The following is a 19,440-nucleotide window of genomic DNA, read 5'->3' as shown; positions in this document are numbered from 1 at the left end:
CATCCATCCTTTTGTTTAATAACTGATTGAGTGCCTACTAGTGCGAGTGTTCTTGGAAATTAGGACTTGAGTTGTTAATTTTTTTTCTACTTCTGTGATTCACACATTTGGAGATATATACACATGATGGTTGTGATTCTGCAATATACAGATATGTAAATATATATATATATATAAATAATAGGGCATATCATATATATACACACACACACACACACAAAATACTTCCCCAGTGTAATGTAATGTATGTAATGCAAATTATGTATTTATCATACAATCTGGCTTTTGCTCACATCACAATGTAGAGGCAAAGGGACCTAAAGAAGCAATTACAAAACTAGATAACTGTATTTATCAACTTTTTGAAAAATAGTCTTTTTATTAACATCTCGGATGATAACAAAACAAAACTATTTTGAATGTAGTCATTTGTATTGAGTTTTTTAATTTAAGGAAGCATGCATTCAGCATTTGTTGAGGTCTATAGATTCTCATGGCTACTTTGTTTAAAGTTGACTAATTAATAAACATAAGAATTTCATCATTAAAAATGCATGTATGCATTTTTGCAGAAGACTTCCAAAGACTTATTGGCAGTAGATATCTAAAAACAACCATGAGGGAAGAGGATGATCTTTTTCTCATTACTCAGCTACATGGGCGGCCTCACAGAGCCTCCAACTGGTACAGAGGCATAGATAAAGCCAGGTCGTCAAGAGCAACAGAGACGTTTTCTGCTTTTCCTGGGAATTAGTACAGCATCTTGGCCGTTCTCTCCACCCCTGTTCTGACATGGCTTTCTTCAGGGAACGCATGTTCAGATGCCAAAGAGAGTTTCTCATGTAAAACAGCTTCAGAAGAGGGAGGTGAAGAGTGGACAGGGAATGAAATCTGTAGTAGTCTGCAGTATCAAATATCTCCCTAAACAGCAGGAGGTCTTCCATTAGGGGATTTTGAATAGCAAGATGTAGAGACTGCTAACACTCAGATAATTCTGACTGCTGTGTATTGGTACAGAATGACAGAGTCCATTACTTTTTTAAAAATTCCCAAGAAAGACAATATGCACTTGTCTTTCACATTACTATGTAACCTAAAAATTTGGAATTGGTATTTTACCAAACAGACAGAGTAGTTTATTATATTTTAGAGGAGTTGATTTAGTAAGTGATTTTGCCCAGCAATTCAATGCTCTTTCCTTATGCTTTTTGTAGAGACAGGTCAAATGCTGAGGACAGTCAGTGATTTTCAAAAGTCAGTGGCATCAGTGTTATCTGGGGCTTGCTTGAAATGCAAATTATTGGGGCCCATCCAAACATATGGAACCAGAAATCTGTGTTTTAACAAGTCTTTCAGGAAATTCTGACCCTTGTCCAATTTCAGAACCACTACTTCATAAATTCAATCCTCTGCCTCGCATGGCTAAATAAGACATTCGTAACATGATTTTGGAAAGAAGCACAATCAGTCCTGTATTATTATTATTAGGGAGCTTTCCTGACTATCTCAGTCTGAGTTCACACAGACTCCCTTCTTCACTTACTGAATGTCATCTGTGAGTCTCAATCATTGAATTGATCACATTCCATCATAATCTTTCTCTTACGTGTCTGTGAACTGATAGAGGAATGAACCATATGTTACTCAGCTTTGGGTCACCAGCACCTAGCATAGTGCCTGGGTCACGGTTATTATGCAATAATTGAATGATTAGGAAAGGTTCAGGGTCCTTGGACTCCTCATTTTGGCTCAGTTATTTCATGTTTTTGAATTTCAATTGCCTCATCTGTAAAATGAGCCAGGGTGCGCTTTCTGGGGTATCCTCAAGGTTCCAGAATTCCATATTTTCAATTAATTAATTGCCTTAATCAATTTGCCTTTTATTCACTGGATAGGCCTAGAGAATTTTATCTGTATTCTTTTCAATTAAAAACTCAAAACAACACAGCTTTCTTATGGGGGGACCAAATATGCAGATTAAGGGAAAATATTTTGGAGGTGCCTGGAAACCCCAGACAAAATCACAAGCAAAACAGTGCTTATTAAATATTTGTTGAATGAATGAAGGGGGCATTCAAGAAGCTTGAAATATCAGTTATTTCTTGTGGGAACACTTGCTGTGAAGCAAAGATAGCTGCTCCTAATCGCAAACAAAGCTAATAAAACCACAGCATTCATTAGCCAGGAAGTGAACAGGCTCTTCTTGGTGTTCACTGATTATAGTCTGAAAATCACCCCCCTTCTCACCTGCCAAGCAATACTTCTGTTTTTCTCCCCATCTGAACCTATCTCTTTCTCCACCTTATTTTTAAAAACTCAATGTATGAAGTTAACTAAGAAATTATAAAATAATGACTTCTATGGCAGATGTCTGACTGGCGGACAAAACGCTTTCAACCTATAAAAATGTGACAGATATAACCAAGAAGAAAATGACATGCTTTAGAATAGTATGACTCCCTCCTTGTTAAGTATTTAGGTACTAATTGAATTATCTGATAAACTGATTTTGTACAATTGATTAACACTATATATCCACTCAAATCTTGCAGAGAAATACATTATAATCAAACTTGTATCACTTCTGTTACTCGTATAAGAAAGCTAACTAATTTAAAAGTCTTAATTTAAACTCCATGTAAGAAGAATAGGAGAAATTGAGAGGTATTAAGCCAAGAGGATAACAAAGGTCAAAAAAAAGTTCTTATTCTTTCCCCCACTTTCCCCTATGCTAACGATGTGATGCACAGAATTGATGGTTAAAGAGGCTTAATGGCTTGCTAGGCTGCCAAAGTTATCACTAATATGACCAGTTTAGGGGATTTACACCTGGAACCACTGTATTTGTTGCTCAGGCAAGATTTTTAATCTAGATCTAGATCTTAACTTGGGATTCAGTTGCTCTGGAGACACCCAAAGGATCCTGTAAACTTTGACCTAACTGGCATTTCTATTCAATACTTGAAGCAGTGCATCTCTGATCCCACCACTTCCCATCCTGGCTTATACTCTGCTATTGTTCTCATGTATTTTGTGAGATATGAACAGGACTGGCTATATGGTTGGTGGGGCCCACTGTAAAATAAAAATGTAGGGCCCCTCACTCAAAAATTGTTAAGAGCTTCAAGAAAGCAACTGCAGAGCCAACCAAGCAGCTCTTCTCAGTGCTGGGCCCTGTGCGACTGTGCTGCTCCCAGACCCAGGAAGTTGGCCCTGTATATATTACCATGACACAGGCCCCCCGGAGAGCCTCCCATCCCATGACAGCTAGTGCGGTCTAGTATTTTTGTTTTTTGTTCATGCTTCCAGTAAAATTTCATTAGAAGAAAGGGCAGGGTGGGGTGGAGTCCAAAATTTCTAGCCTAATTTCCTCATTTAACAGATGTTACAATTAAAGTACAGTGAGGTTAGTGATTAATACAAAGTTACACAACTAATTTCTGGAAGAGCTGTATGTAAGATTTATGTATCCTGACTCTTCACCCACTGCTCTTTCTACATACCATAATGACTCAACATGAGAGAGAGAGAGAACAAAACAGAGAACCTCATCTTTTTAGTTTTTCATCATGCCTGACTTGATACCATTTGAACAGGCCCTACATACTGAAAAGATCACATTGACATTATAAGCAATTCTAAACTGCAGCATTAAGATGCCATACAATTAATATGGGGAAAGTCAGTTAAAAATGCCTGCTTCAGTGTGTGTGTGTGTGTGTGTCTGTATAAAATTTTTACTTTTTTTCTCCCTTCTTTTTATGTTCCCACTCCTCTGAATCCCAGACACTTGTTTAATTCTTACTCCTTTTTTTTTTTTAACTGGGTAATCCAGAGCTGGGTCTAGTGGGGCAAAGAGAACACACAAAAGTTCTTCAAATTCTCTGTTCAAGATGCTTATTTAAAATTTCAGCTTAATATTTAAGAATTGTATTTCCTTATTTGACCATTTCGAATGTGCAATCAAGTTTCCAAAGCCACTCAATAAGGAAAAACTTTCCATAGTACCTTGCAAAGGCAAATTTTTATTAGATAATATTTTAACATCTGTTAAAATAGCAAGTATTAGTTATTCGTTAGCAGATATTACATATTTTGCGGTTATAGTAAACAAGAAATTCCTCAAGCTGAACTTCGGACTAGAGACCAAAAAAGAACTTTATCCATAGTTCCTTTTGCTTTCCCATTTCACATATTACTTGTTTTTCTCTCCTCATGCTTAATGATATCCTCTTACATGTGCTCCACTTCTTCAGACTAAATGAAACTGTGTCATCTCCTGAGAATATGCCATCCCTCACAGACCTTTCCCACAGGGCCATCCCTGCTTTCATCTGTCTTGACACAGAGAACAAAGAGGAAGGGTCAACAAACTCCTTAATTCATGGTACTGCTTCCAATCAATGTTCCTGTTTCATCAATTCACTCATCATTTATTTGTTTGTTTGTTTACTAATTAATTCAACAAATACCCTGGTTACGAACCATGAACACTACATAAACCACTACATCATCTGAGATGATGAGAGGGACTATGGAGAAGAGCAAACTTAAGCCCTACCCTCAGAAAGCTTCCATACTGTAGCTGTAATGTTTCGAAGTCAAAAGTCATCCATTTTCACCATCATGTTTTAAGACATTGCCTGTACAATACAAGCAAAATAACAGCTGTCCGGTGATTACATTTCCCTTAGGATGCCACTGCATTCTGGGAAATTTCATCACTTAATAGGTAGTCCATGTAGAACCTGGCTTCATAGTGCTTAGGGATTTTCTAGTCCAGCAACATGGATGGTCACACTTGGTCCTGGGCTAACCCTGGGACAAGAACCAGAAGTACACATTGAAACGTGTACTTCAATGTGACAGGCCCTGACAAGTTCCGTAGTCCATTTTACACATTCTGCTTTTATTTACCTCAGTTCACCTTGGAACTTGAAATCATCACTTTCATCTCTGTCCCTTATACGTGTATCATTCTTACCCTGCTGAACTAAGATCTAGTCAAATTTCTTTGCTCCTAGAGTATCAAATATATCTTTAAAAAATCTTAAATAATAGTATAGGGTTGTTGCAGACTATGTTTTCAAAGTGGGATATTCCTTCCAAATAATTGAATCTCCATGCAATGCCCACAACAATTACTCTACACGTCCACTTCTCAAGATTCCAACTCTATTACTGTTCCCTTACTGCTGACTGCTAGTCTCTTTCTTACTGACCCCAAAGAGAGCAACCTATGAGGTGTGGCTTCCTTGGACTGTCTTAAATTGACTACATTCTCTCTATCATCAGTCTGTCTTCTTCTGATCTTACTGCTAAAACACCCATTATTTGGTTGTCATCTAAAGTTATTCTCTTACAACTCATTTGATAACTCACTCCATCTTTCACCCAGGCTCCTTTTACATCTCAGCCTTTCTCTCTTTCTCTCTTGTGCACAGAGGCATACCCAACAAGTCTTTGTCCTGAAGAAACTCTTCCCTGAAATTTGCCGTTTATTTAAGGTAACTCTCTTGTCTTGTCTCCAATATTTGACCCTACACTGTTAGAAACCCTCTACAATACTGAACACTTTGCATTTGAACCTACATAGCTTGCTATATTTCAAATAAAATATCTTAATCCAAATGATATTATAATCAATAATAATAATGGCTAGAAATGATAGAGCATTTACTATGCTCTAACATTGCATTAAACATGTTACACACATTTCCTATTCATCTACCATTGTTTTATTCACCCAGTTGAATGTTAAGTCCTTAATGACAGTGACTATTCTTTTCTCAATGTATCTTTCGTGATGACTAACAAAATGCCATGCACTTAGTAGGATCTCAATAAGTGACCATTGAGTCAAATAACTAATGAGGCTATAATTATTTGTTTTTAAATTTTCTCTTCTTGTCATTATGCATTTTTTTGTCAGCACCATAAAATTTATGTTCCTTAATGGCAGGAACTTACTCTTCTATTTCCTTAAAATTTCTTTCTCAAGCCTCAGTTCAAATTCTACATACAACAAACACTCTGAATGTATATATTTTAGTGATTGTTAACAATGGGCAAATGCTTTTTTTTTTGTTTATTGATTGTTACCCAGGGTATGAAGAAAAAATATATATGATTTGTCTCCACTTCCATAAGAACAACTTTTTAGATTCCATGTATGAGTGAGGCTATGTGGTATTTGTGTTTCTGTGCCTGACTTATTTCATTTAGCACAATGCACTCCAGGTTTATCCATGTTGCTGCAAATGACATGATTTCATTCTTTTTAATGGCTAAATAGTATTCCATTGGGAATATATACGTTCCTTATCCATTCATCTGTTGATGGACATTTAGGCAAATTCTAGAGGATGAGGAGAGTAGGGGGAAGGGTGAATAGTGAAAGTTTGGTCAATGAGTGCAAAACTACAGTTAGATAGGAGAAATAGTTATTTTGGTCTATTATATGACTGGAGCTCACAATAATGCAGTGCGTATTTCAAAATAGCTAGAAGAGGGGTTTCTAAATGTCCTTATCACAAAGAAATGATAAATGTTTAAGGAGATATATGCTAATAATCTTGATGTAATCATTAAACAAATTATATGTATCAAAACATCATGTTGCACCCCACAAATATTAATATGTAGAATTGTTATGTGTCAATCATAAATTTTTAAAAAGAATATGATTCCTGATGTAAGTCAGTGGTCAAAAAAAGGAAAAGTCTGACAGCTTTCATCATTACTGAACGTAATCATTATAAATATTGCTAAATCCTCCTCTTACACAGTTAAAGAAGGGATGCTAAATAAAGATGAAATCAGTTATAAAACTAAACTGGTTCTTAACCTTCATATTTTAACCTCAAATGCCAGAGTACTGAAAATAATTTGTCCTACAACTTCTCTGTGTTTTTTCCAGAACGTCAAAAGAACTTAATTGGCAAAGGCCCTCAAAATTGGTTAGTCCTTTCATTACAAATTTGTTAAATATTGTATTTTTTTTTCTAAAGAAGAAGGTAAGGAGGAACAGTGTGAATGGAGAAGACATTTCTTAATGAACAAAAATAGTTTGAAGTTTATTAGTAGATGCAAACAAACAAACTGGCAGAACAAAACAGGATCAGCATCTAGTCTATGTTAGTTGTTGTACTGGATGCTTTAAAAATGACATGCCATGAGAATGATACAATGGACTCTGGGGAAATGGTAGGAGGGTGATGAGGGATAAAAAACTACACATCAAGCATGGTGTACACTGCTTGGGTGATGGGTGCACTAAAATCTCAGAAAACACCACTGAGGAACTTATTCATGTAACCAAACATCACTTGTTTCCTAAAACCTGTTCAAATAAAAAAAGAAAGAGAAAGAAAATAAAAATAAAGTTTAAAAAACAGCTTTTACACTGTTGGTGGGAGTGTAAATTAGTGCAACCTTTGTGGAAGACATTATGGCGATTCCTCAAGGATCCAGAAGTAGAAATACCATTTGACTCAGCAATCCTATTACTGGGTATATACACACAGGATTATAAATCATTCTATTATAAAGACACCTGCACAAGTATGTTCATTGTGGCGCTATTTACAACAGAAAAGACTTGGAACCAAACCAAATGTCCATCAAGGATAGACTGGATAAAGAAAATATGGCACATATACACCATGGAATACTAGGCAGACATAAAAAAGGATGAGTTCATGTCCTTCGCAGGGACATGGATGAATTGGGAAACCATCATTTTCAGTAAACTGACACTAGAGCAGAAAACCAAACACCACATGTTCTCACTCATAAGTGGGTGCTGAACAGTGAGAACACATGGTCACAGGCAGGGGAACATCACACACTGGGGTCTGTTGGGGGGTGGGGGGCTAGGAGAGGGATAGCATGGGGTGGGGCGATCAGGTGGGATAACATTAGGAAAAACAATTGATGTAGGTGATGGGGGGATGGAGGCAGCCAACCACCATGGCATGTGTATTCCTATGTAACAATGCTGCAAGATCTGCACCTGTACCCCAGAACCTAAAGTATAATAAAAAAAAAAAAAGAAAAGAGTTTCTTAGTGTAGAAAATAAATAAATAGATAAAAATGACATGCTATTTGAGCCGTACAGTAAGCCTTGTATATAGGGAATCATGATTTCCACTTTATGGATGTAGAAATCAAGGCTTATCAATTACATACTCAAGTTAATGTAACTAGTAATTGGTAGAGATAAAATTCAAATACAGGTTACTGGTCTCTAGAATCTGGAGCCTTCCAAAACAATTGCCTCTCATATGCAAAATAATTTATGTATTAGCTGGGCGCGGTGGCTCACGCATGTAATCCCAGCACCTTGGAAGGCCGAGGCGGGTGGATCACGAGGTCAAGAGATCGAGACCGTCCTGGTCAACATGGTGAAACCCCGCCTCTACTAAAAATACAAAAATTAGCTGGGCATGGTGGCACGTGCCTGTAATCCCAGCTACTCAGGAGGCTGAGGCAGGAGAATTGCCTGAACCCAGGAGGCGGAGGTTGCGGTGAGCCGAGATCGCGCCATTGCACTCCAGCCTGGGTAACAAGAGCAAAACTCCGTCTCAAAAAAAAAAAAAAAAAAAAAATTATGTATTATTCTTAGAATACTGGAAACAAGTTTGGTCACTACAGTTAGAGTTGATACAGTTAGTTCTTGGACAAGAATTTCATTGTGTTGTGTAAGATTAAGAACTGATGCCTAAATTGGCCTTGCCCAGTTTCTGGATGTAAGAAACTTTTTCCCCACTTAGCAAAGGAAGCGCAGTTGCAGGTGGTTATTATAACTAGAAGTACTAGATTATCTGAGTTAATATAACTTTCACACATTCAAAGAGGAAAACATCAGGGCCCTATCTGGATCTTGATATGCACGTTGAACTGCATTAATGCTAATAATCACCATGCACCTAAGACAGCTACTTGTTACTACAAGACGTAGGCAAACTCATATTTATAATGCTTCCAAATTTTTCCATTTCTCTTCTCTTCTTAGAAAATTGTTTTTTCACACTTTCTTAAAAATTTTACCTAATAAGTTCATTTTAAATTTAAATCCTATTAATATCGGAAAGTTGTAGTGTTTTTTTTTTTGTTGTTGTTTGTTTTTGTTTTTTTGAGACGGAGTTTCACTCTTGTTACCCAGGCTGGAGTGCAATGGCATGATATCGGCTCACTGCAACCTCCGCCTCCTGGGTTCAGGCAATTCTCCTGCCTCAGCCTCCTGAGTAGCTGGGATTACAGGCACGTGCCACCATGCCCAGCTAATTTTTTGTATTTTTAGTAGAGACGGGATTTCACCATGTTGACCAGGATGGTCTCGATCTCTTGACCTCATGATCCACCCGCCTCGGCCTACCAAAGTGCTGGGATTACAGGCGTGAGCCACTGTGCCCGGTCTAAGTTGTAGGGTTCTTTGTTAAAAGGTATTCTTTATCTTAGGTGTGAAAGCATTATAATCTTTCTTTTTTAAAAAAAAACATTAAAACCAGTGAACTTATGCAGTGTGGAAAGTTATTAATATAAATCCAGGTTTGCACTGCTTTCTGTTATAAATCAATTTTGCCATTCAGTTTATCTAACTTTATTGTTAAAAAAAAATGTAGTGATACTCTAGGCTATTCTTCCTTGCCTTTAACAAGGCAAAAATCCCTCAAGGACTTAGATCCTGGTTTCACTCTCTAAAGATACTGACTTAGTCTCTTCACAGAGAATATTTCCCCTACTCTGGCTTCCTTTATCAGAATCTATTTCTTCTCCACCAAATATTCATTTGTTGATTCAGTCATTCATTTCGCCAATCATAATATCTAACATGTGTGCTCCCTGCTATATAACTGTGTATGTTGACGCAAAATGGAATAGTTTTTTCCTCAGGGCAAACATTTTTTAGTCACTTACTAATGTCAACATATACATTCTTATGACTATTTTTGAGATAGTGTCTTGCTCTGTTACCCAGGCTGGAGTGTAGCAGATTATGGCTCACTGCAACCTACAACCCCTGGACTGAAGTCATCCTTGCGCCTCAACCTCCTAAGTAGCTGACAGTATGGGCCAGACCACCACACCTGGCTTCATTATTTATTTAATTACCTCAACAATTCTATGAGGTAGATACTAGGATAACCTACCCTCATTTTTCAGCTGAAGAAACCTCTTGTCTTCATGAAATCTACTAGATGAAATAAGGGCAAACAATACAAAGAGGAACAATTAAACATGCTGAAGTTAGCGGTGTGCACCTTACGGCTGTGGGATTTCCGAAAAGGAAGAGATTGCTGTTGTTTGGAGTGTTCAAGGATGACCTCATTAAGGAAATGGGATGTGATGTAGACCTGAAGAACAGAAGGATGGGGAGAATTTGGATGACTGGAAGAAAGGAGCTGGGGTATTTGGGTCTGAAGCGATAGCATGGGCAGAGATTCAGAGGTTGGTATAAGTCTGGTTCTTTTTTGCTATCACCAAGGGATTTGGTCTGACAAGAATGGATCAGACCAAATTTATATTGGTATAAAACGTTTGTATTTGGTATTAAACGGATAGCACTAATTATCAGACTGAAGAATGTCCTGTAGGTACTAAGGGGCAATTCAGGATTCTAAGAAGGGAATCTGAACATTGAGGAAACTGTTCTAGGAGAGATTTGGGACATGAGGAGGACATGAGGAACAGAGAACACTCAACTGTAACTAAGGCTTTCAAGTTTGAATGACTGGAATCATGGAGAGATGGAAACATCTCGTTGGTTACTTCAGGCCAGGGGTAAAAAATATGGCAACCTAAAAATACAAAAGGGAAGTGCAAGTGCTGTTTGTCTCACATTCACTCGTTCATTTCTTCAAAAACACTTTGTGACTGAGACCATTCCAGGATCCGTGGCAATAAAGGAACCCAACCCCCACAGGTTCACTGGAGGAAGACACGCTAGTGTGGGATGGCTAGAGAAGGGCAGCCAATAGCAGGATCTTGATGAGTAGGATGTGGGAGCAGAGGAAGATGGTATTTTAGATGTAATTTCAACCAGAAAATATGTATTATTTCAATTCCACATGTATTTAGCATTCAAAGAGATGCCAGGGAGAAGAAAGTGGTAAACTTGTAGCTAGGAAGAAAGATATGTACTTATTCTCTAAAAAGGCAGAGTTGTAAGCTGAAGATCACTAGTAAATTTCTAATTAACTAAGTCCTGTATACTTGCTCAACTTTCTTTTAAGGGTAATTATTTAAAGCTTTTAACTAAGTTCTTACCTTTACGAAATTCTGTTTCTTTGTTTCAGAATGTTTAATTTTTTTCTCTTGTCTTATAACCCTTTTCTTTTTCAATGAATATGATTTTCTTCCCCACACACAAGGACCCCTGGCCTCAGCTTTCTACTTGCTTCAACAAACACACTCAGTTGTAAATCTCATAGTCCTCTGATGTCTAACACCATCTGAGCATATTTGCATAACTCTCAAATCTCTATCTCCAGCCCTGACTTCTTAGGTTTCAATTCCTCATTTCCAAAGGACATTCCCATATTCCCATATCTATATATCGTTTATATGAAAATACTTATGTCTAAAGGCTGGTTCAAGATCTTCTCAAAATTAGATCCTTCTGTAAATCTAGAAATAGCAAGTACTGCTATATTCTAAACATGTAGATCTGTAATTCAGAAGCCATTTTGCCTCCATCATTCAGAGAATCAATTACTTGTTAAGATGTCATGTTGCTAATTTCATCACTGTCTCCACCTTAGGACAAGATTTTTATCACTTCACACCTGGACAACTACAGTGACTTTCAGTTGGTCTCTCAGAGTCTGGTTTTCACCCACAAAAATCATGGTAGCATAACATGACCCAGACTCTTCTGTCTGGTGCTTTATATTCTCCACCATCTGGCTTCAACTTAAATGTCCAGCTTTATTTCCCATAAATTTCCTCCTAGGACTCACTGATTCAGCCAAAACCCCTTACTCACTATCCTCTGAATAGATGTCACACTTTCCCTTCTTGGCTTACAGACAGACTCCTCTTCAGCTAGATAGCCCTTCTTCACTCCTCCACGACTATTGAAAATGTATTTAGTTCGAATTCTACCTCCCTCACAAAACCTGATGTGAATGCCTATTCCATAGACTGTCTCTTACTTCTGAATTCAAGTAATTATGGGCCAGGTGCAGTGGCTCATGCCTGTAATCCCAGCCCTTTGGGAGGCTGAGGTGGGCGGATCACCTGAGGTCAGGAGTTCAAGACCAGCCTGGCCAACATGGCAAAACCCCATTTGTACTAAAAATACAAAAATTAGCTAGGCTTGGAGGTGCATGCCTATAATCCCAGTTACCAGGGAGGTTGAGGCAGGAGAATGGCTTAAACCTGGGAGGCAGAGTTGCAGTGAGCCGAGATTATGTCACTGCACCCCAGCCTGGGTGAGAGTGAGACTCTGTCTCAAGCAAAATAAAACAAAACAAATCAAAACAACAACAAAAAAACAAATAATTATGGCTCCTACCATTTGTTGTAGATTTATCATGCATTTTCACCATTTTTTTTAGGTGTATCAGTCTCATCTTCCAAATTAAATGATAACCATGTTTTAGTCTTCCTGACTCATCTTCCACCACACATGCACACAACAGTGACTATGTAGAATACCCTCAATGAATGCTTATCGATTTATTTATTGACTGAATACATATGAACTACAAGGTACGGCAGGTATTCTGAGGAAAAAGGGGTCTTTTAAGCCTGGTGAAAGGACATTCAAGATTGATTTTTAAACCTTCTGAATAGAGGCAATTTTTATTAACCTCACTTTAAGCTCTAGGTGTATACAACAGCTAGTAAATTGTTACTTTGTGGGGTAAATTTTCTTTTGTGACACTTTAAGTGCTTATAAGGATAATAAAAATCAGCTTTTATTTATGCTGAAGGCTGAAATTTAACATTTATCTTGAAAAAGAACTTAAAGCCATTTTTGATCCCATGAGTTGGGACATTATAGAAAGTATCTAATTCATGGTGTCACTTTATTAAAATGTTTTAACATGAAGTTATTTTATCTTGATTCTATTTTTACATGGTGATTAATACCCATGTAACACAGGATATTAAAACTAGAAGTATTCTTATCAAGAAACTAGTTCAATCTATTCATTTTGCAGTTGTGGAAACTGAGTTCCAAAGAGGAAGACCAACTTGCCCAAGGGTAAAATCTAGTCATTGTCAGGCTGTGTGTAAAAATTAGGCTTGTTGGTGCTTGATTTTATACTTTTTCCAGAATAATATATTGTACAGTTTTATTTTGTATCTTAAATTGACATTATTTGAATAAGTACAGTGACAATAGGTTTTTATCATTTCCCTTATTTTATACCAAGAAAAGTGAATGTATGCTTTTAAGTTATTAATAAGCTCATTTTAAATGGAAACACAACACAAGCAGTTTATTATGATGTGTATCAACATAACGGTTGATATAAATATCATCTTAGCTTTTTGAATTTCATAAAATTTCAAGTTTTTTTTCATGGATGAGTTGAGTAGAAGTAGTTATGTGATTTTTTGGTTTTGTTTTCTTTTGGAAGATAATTTTATAGTGGACACCATGCTAATATTTATGATGGTAGTGTAGAGGACTGTTTGAAACACCAAAAAAAAAAGTCTCATCTATAAAAAGAGAGATAAACATGTAAATCTGTGTTGAGAATGTGAAAGATGCCATTCAGTGTTTGGGAAAAAACATGGAATATCATAGCTGTCCTGAAGCTCCATTCTATTGCAGTAGCAGAGTAAAACAAAATACCACTCTACCTTCCTACTGTAATGTTTTAGTTTCATTAAAAATAAGTAAACTTGTCAATTCTTCTCTAAAATTTCTGCCTGAAAAACATTATTTAGAAGGGTTCAAGGATTCAGACGATTATAAGTAAAGGAAGAATTAAAAGGAACTCAAATGATTAATTATGTTCATGGAAATTTGTCTTTCTGAAAAAAATGTTTTCTAATCTAAATTACACTATATCATTTGGATTCTCAATGACTGATACCAAGCGGTGGCTATAGAGGTAAATCATATCCTAATTTAAAAAATTTTTGCAGGCTTTTAAAATAAAAATACTACTAGAAATTCACCCAACTCATGCAATGAAAGGATCCTTTCATAGAATTAAGTATTCCCGAGCTTACAGGCAAATTAGGGGTAAGAGAATGAAAGATATATTTGCTTAGTAAAATACCAAAATATAGGAAATTTTCATCTGAAACAAAACCAGAGACCTATAAAGTCTGACTGACTCGTTAAGTCATGGAGATACAAATGGATGAGTCAGTGCTTCTTTCCCTGCCTCACTAAACTCACATGACACAGGACAAATACGGTCTGAGCGTGGCAAACATAACTCACCTGTACCATTGTTAATTGTGGTCTGGATCGTGGCTTCTGGCCCCATAGTGTCATAGTCTTCCTTCATTTCTTCTGTGGGGGAAAATTAACTTTAGCATTTGAGAATTGTAGAAAGGCTTACTATACTAAGCATGCCAAGCACAGGAACAAGGAAGATTCTTTTAAAGGAAACAGAGAAAAGGCTTGTTGTAAACCTCTAAACAATAGCTTTGTTCAGGCAATTGAATGAATCCAATAGTGCTAGCTGCACAAGAACTTATTTACTTTAAGCATTACTGCAAGCTGTGAAAAACAGAAGTGCTTATTTGGAGCAAACGAAGGGCTTTTCTTCTGGTGGCAGTTCTAGTGACGAACGGGGGAAAGATATTATTTTTTCAATAAGAGTCAAAAGCAACTAAGTATTTGTACTCATGAAGAGGCATGCTGGCTGCTATGCCCCTGGAAACTCTAGATGCTTAACGGCAAGTCGGAATTTCACATTTTGTTTTCATGCTTTTCTTTCCCCATAAGATGGCTATGATGGTGCTAATCTATGCAAGCATACTTTTTGAAAACCTACTTCTACATATCAAAACTTAAAATGTCCAGTTTGTACAACAAACATCCCAGAGGTATCAACAATACCTGATTCACTGTTTGATAAAATGTATCTGCCCTATTCCTATCCCAACCACTCCATAAATATCTTCTTCTCATCATCATTTATGCCCCAGTAGGTAATCATAATCATTTTCTAGGGAAACATATATAACAACAGCTCACTGTTCTGATGAAGGCAAATATATAATGTTGAAGTTAAAAATTCATAAACAATTAAAGTTCATTGTCAAAAATTGTAGTATTTTAAAATAAGGGAGAATTTGAAAAATAGGGGAAAGCTCCAATTTTCTGCCTACCAGATTGTAGAGGATGTAGGAGGACAGAACAGGATGGCTGACAGTTAAAAATCTCTCAAGTGAGTACATTAAATGTGAAGTTTAAAAAAACGTATTTTTACTATGACAATACTAACGAAACCAAACATGCTCGAGGATGACTCTCTCTGTGATAATCATTTCACTTGAAACAAGGGAAACTTTGTAAATAGGACTCTGCAAATTCCCAAATTTGTCCTGGTCATTATTTGCCTATCATATTCTAATCTACTTTCATGAAATGCAGGTTCTAGAAAATAAAATATATATATTTTACAAGCAGTGCAGCAAATATGTTTATGGCATCAAAACTGAAAAATTGTGATACTCTTAAGGTAAAATGCACAGATATACATATATGCTAATTTAATGCCACTCTTCATAATAATCAGATAATTTGAATGATATTTGTTTAAGCTGTACAACCACTTTAGATTCATTCCTGAGCAAGGAATTTTCCTTTATTTAAAAAATATTTTCAGAGGGACATTTTGCATTAAACATTTAGAAGTTTAATATATAGCAAGATTGTATTGTCAAGTGTAATCATTGATCATTTGAAAGTCTCCCTCATCTGATATTTTTATCGGTCTGTGCAAGGAATTAAGTTAAGGTATTTCTGAGAAGTTCAGTACTAGATATAAATATAGCTTTTGTGTCTTTCTTCCTTGCTCATCTCATGTGATTTCTGGTAGCCAAGAGTCACAAGAATCATAAGTTTTCCATCTGAGAGCACATCAAGTCACTGAGGGGAAAACAGTTAACAGCATTTTTTTTTTTGCATAATAGTGGTAATGTTCAAGATTTCTGCTGCACTTCCTTCCTCATTGTCATTTTCTTATGAAAAAGTAAAGAGAAGTTACAGTAGTTGGTTGCTTCCCAAATTAATAAACGCTGGGTATACAAATGTGTAGTCAGCACGTTGTGTAAATTGCATTTTGTAGTATTATTTAGTTATAACCCTTTTAATCCAAAGACTGTGCAACTGAGATCTTTCAGAGATGTTGAATCAGATGGTGCCACTTTGACCCAGAATGTACTGTGCTTTGATTCACTGAGCATCAATCTTTTTCTTTTTTGAATATCAAGTTCAATGTATTAAAATGAAACACTAAGCCTTTCCAGGTTTGCATTTGAAATATTATGTATATGCCTATTTAATTAAGTTTCAAGTGAATTCCATATTCAGAAGGACATAGTGATATACTGTTTAGGAATTAAAGGCAATCTGGCTATCTTTCCGCCTTACATGTAACCTTAAACATTCTCTAAGACACCTCTGACTCAGCATACTGTGTCTAAAACCACATAGTATATTTATTTTTAAAACACTTGTAAAAGTTTGCGTCTTCCAGTCACCCCTGGGACAAAGGTTTGTAAAAATAAAGAGCACTTTCTTCCTTAAGATGAAGAATCCTTGAATAAGCAGAAAGAGGCCAAGACGCAGGTGATTTATTTAAGTCTGTGTCAATGATAATGATGTCATGGTTTCCAGCACACTGTGTCCACCCCATTGTGGGACGAAAGAATGTCAAGGACAATTCCAAACACAAAACTTTGATTGTGCTGGAACCGGAAAGGCACAGTAAGAACTCCACTGCGCTCTTCAGTTCAAAACCTGCATCCTGCAGACAAACTCCAGAAAGCATGGGAGAAAGAGCAAAGGAGAGAGTGCTTATCTCAGAGTAAAGCTATGTGCTGAGGTATGACTGTAGACAGCCAGGCACCGGGGATAAAACACTACTAAATAAAACTGCACCAGAATTAGAGTTATTGTCTATATTGTGTGTTTTGAACAATAAATAAGAAAAATATTTTATCGGAAGAAAAATGTGTTATCTCAGAGTCAGGATAAACAATGAGTAGCTTTTTAAGACCAATTTCTTTTCATTAGACATCAAGGCACCACATCAGAGCACTTTTAGAACAATAAAAAAAAAAGAACAATAAATCATTACTAATCATTAGAACTAGACAGGTAATAGCTGGGTAACTTTCTTGGTCCAAATAGCCAAATGAGATTAGGGATTTACATTTTATTTAATTATTGTGACTCCAGAATGCTAGTTTATTTACCATAAAGGTAAGAGCAAAGAACAGCCTGTTCATTTGTATCACAGGCACCATTAACTACAGGTGATAACAGGGTCTGCAATGCATTCATATGGATTACTGTATATTAAAACATTTAGAGTTATGATCCATGGCCCATGCAAAAAGCTGCTGCAATCACAAACTACTATAGCTTGACATTGCTGTTTGGCTGTTTTTCAACTATTGATCTTAAATTTTTTTTAATTAAACTTTTTTTTAAAGAAGTTTGGGGGATACATTTGTTACATCGTTATTAATTATTCCTCTAAGGGTGGAAATTCTAGTAATTGGTCCTTACCCTTGATTTCTAGATATTAAAATTTAAAGCATCAGAACATTCATTCTTATAGCCCTGCATATCTAGTTCATTAACAAATATGAATAGCTAACACCAGCTCATTTAAATAGTATGTCTTACATGAGTTCTCGCCACACTCTGTTTCTGTCACACTGCTCCCAAGAATCATTGGCTCTTATTATACATGTAAATGGCTATCATAAAAATAAAAATTTCATTTAAGATTGTTAATGACTTCTGCAGCAGTCAGACTTCCTTTAATGATCATCCTCTGCCCCTAATTAAACGTATTTATCTTTCAAGCATCTTTGGCTGAGTTCTCCCTCATAGTTGAAAATCTAAAACCTTAAGTCTTAATGGATATAACGATAAATGTTTATGTGTGGGATTGCTGAGATTCGAGAAACCTTCACCGAAAGCAAAATTGGAAACGGAAAGAGTAGAAAACTTGGCACAGTATGTTAGGAAAACGAAAAACAAATACACTGTACTCAAATTGCCATCCGTCTTTTTTCTTTTTCTTTCTTTTCAGGTTTAATTTTCTTTCGTAGTGGAAGTGCTTTTATTATCCTCCTTCCAGTATACCAAACAATTACTCTGCCTATGTTTGATAGTTTATAGTCTGCAACATTCCAATGGCACATAGGTAGACTCCTTCCTAGCCACTTCACCTATTTATAAAAATGCTTTCGTCGCTTTATATTGTCAAAGAAAAAACAAGATGGGGCAAACAATGACAGCTCTCAGTGGGTCCTGGGAATAGGGATGAAGGTGACATGAAGGTCTGAATTAGAGAGGTCATTTAAACAAAATTTCCAGGCCACTTTAGCAAGTAAAGATGAGCAGAGGACGTTCACAGGAATAGGATTTCTTGTATTTTGTTAAACATTGCATACTTTAGTGATTTTCTGTCATAAGTGAATTTTAGACCAAGACATTTCCATTTGCACAGTGTCATCAGAAGTTTCAGTTTGAACATAATTTACCTTAGTTTTATTATAGTTGGGACCATTTTTACTTACCTTGAGAGTCCCACCAAACAGCAGGAATCATTATCAAGTACTTAGCTGATAAATAATAAGAAAGCTACCTGACCAGGTAAAAGTGTGAAATCATATTCACACTTAACAAAAGGGAATGATTAAATGGTTGAATTCCAATAGGAGGTGTCAGACAGACACTGAAGCTACATTAAACTGACAGTTACTTGGTTTGAAATGCTACATAATTTCTACACAAAATATTTTTATATACATATATATATATGTTGTGAGTTTTTACATTTGCTTCCATTTCCTACCATAAAAGTATAGATCTTGATCATGTTACATAATTTGCACATTGCAAATGTGGTGCAAATACCTCATGTTATGTGTGCAAAGTGTGGTTCATATTCGACTTGCATCAAAACTGAAATATAATCCCTTCCTAAGATGTAACTGCTGTAATGCGATAACATCACCATCACTTCATAATCTGTCACCAGCTTTGGTATCTCTACTCTGCAAGGGTGCAATGGGTAGAAATATTTTAATTATTTGGTTGGGGGTGATCTACTATGTGGAACAGATTAGTTGAAGATGTGAAGATGGTACAGGAAGAGGCCAAGTGATTTTAGACGCTTACCTGGACCATCTACAGGAGCTTGGAGAATCTCGTTGTGCCAGGGGTGTTCCACTCCACCCTCCCTTATTTCATCTTCCTCTTCCTCTCTTGGCAA

General features: G+C 36.4%; 1 protein-coding gene across 14 annotated transcripts in view; it reads right to left on the bottom strand.

The window, feature by feature from the left end:
* Positions 1-19,440, bottom strand: part of ZEB2 (zinc finger E-box binding homeobox 2) — a 131,949-nt gene that overhangs the window by 22,486 nt on the left and 90,023 nt on the right. For 10 of the 14 annotated variants that reach the window (XM_078327870.1, XM_078327868.1, XM_035306571.3 and 7 more), the window contains 2 exons: positions 19,347-19,440; positions 14,415-14,486 (listed from right to left, as the gene is read on the bottom strand). The exon at positions 19,347-19,440 is cut by the window's right edge and continues 161 nt beyond it. In XM_078327870.1, the coding sequence (XP_078183996.1) occupies positions 14,415-14,486; positions 19,347-19,440 (166 nt within the window). The remainder of the gene's footprint in view (positions 1-14,414; positions 14,487-19,346) is intronic. The other 4 variants (XM_078327876.1, XM_078327873.1, XM_078327875.1 and 1 more) reach the window with 1 other exon arrangement.

This window comes from Callithrix jacchus, chromosome 6 (genome assembly GCF_049354715.1).
Source record: "Callithrix jacchus isolate 240 chromosome 6, calJac240_pri, whole genome shotgun sequence".
Taxonomy (NCBI): domain Eukaryota; kingdom Metazoa; phylum Chordata; class Mammalia; order Primates; family Cebidae; genus Callithrix; species Callithrix jacchus.
This window is presented reverse-complemented; position numbering and strand designations above follow the sequence as displayed.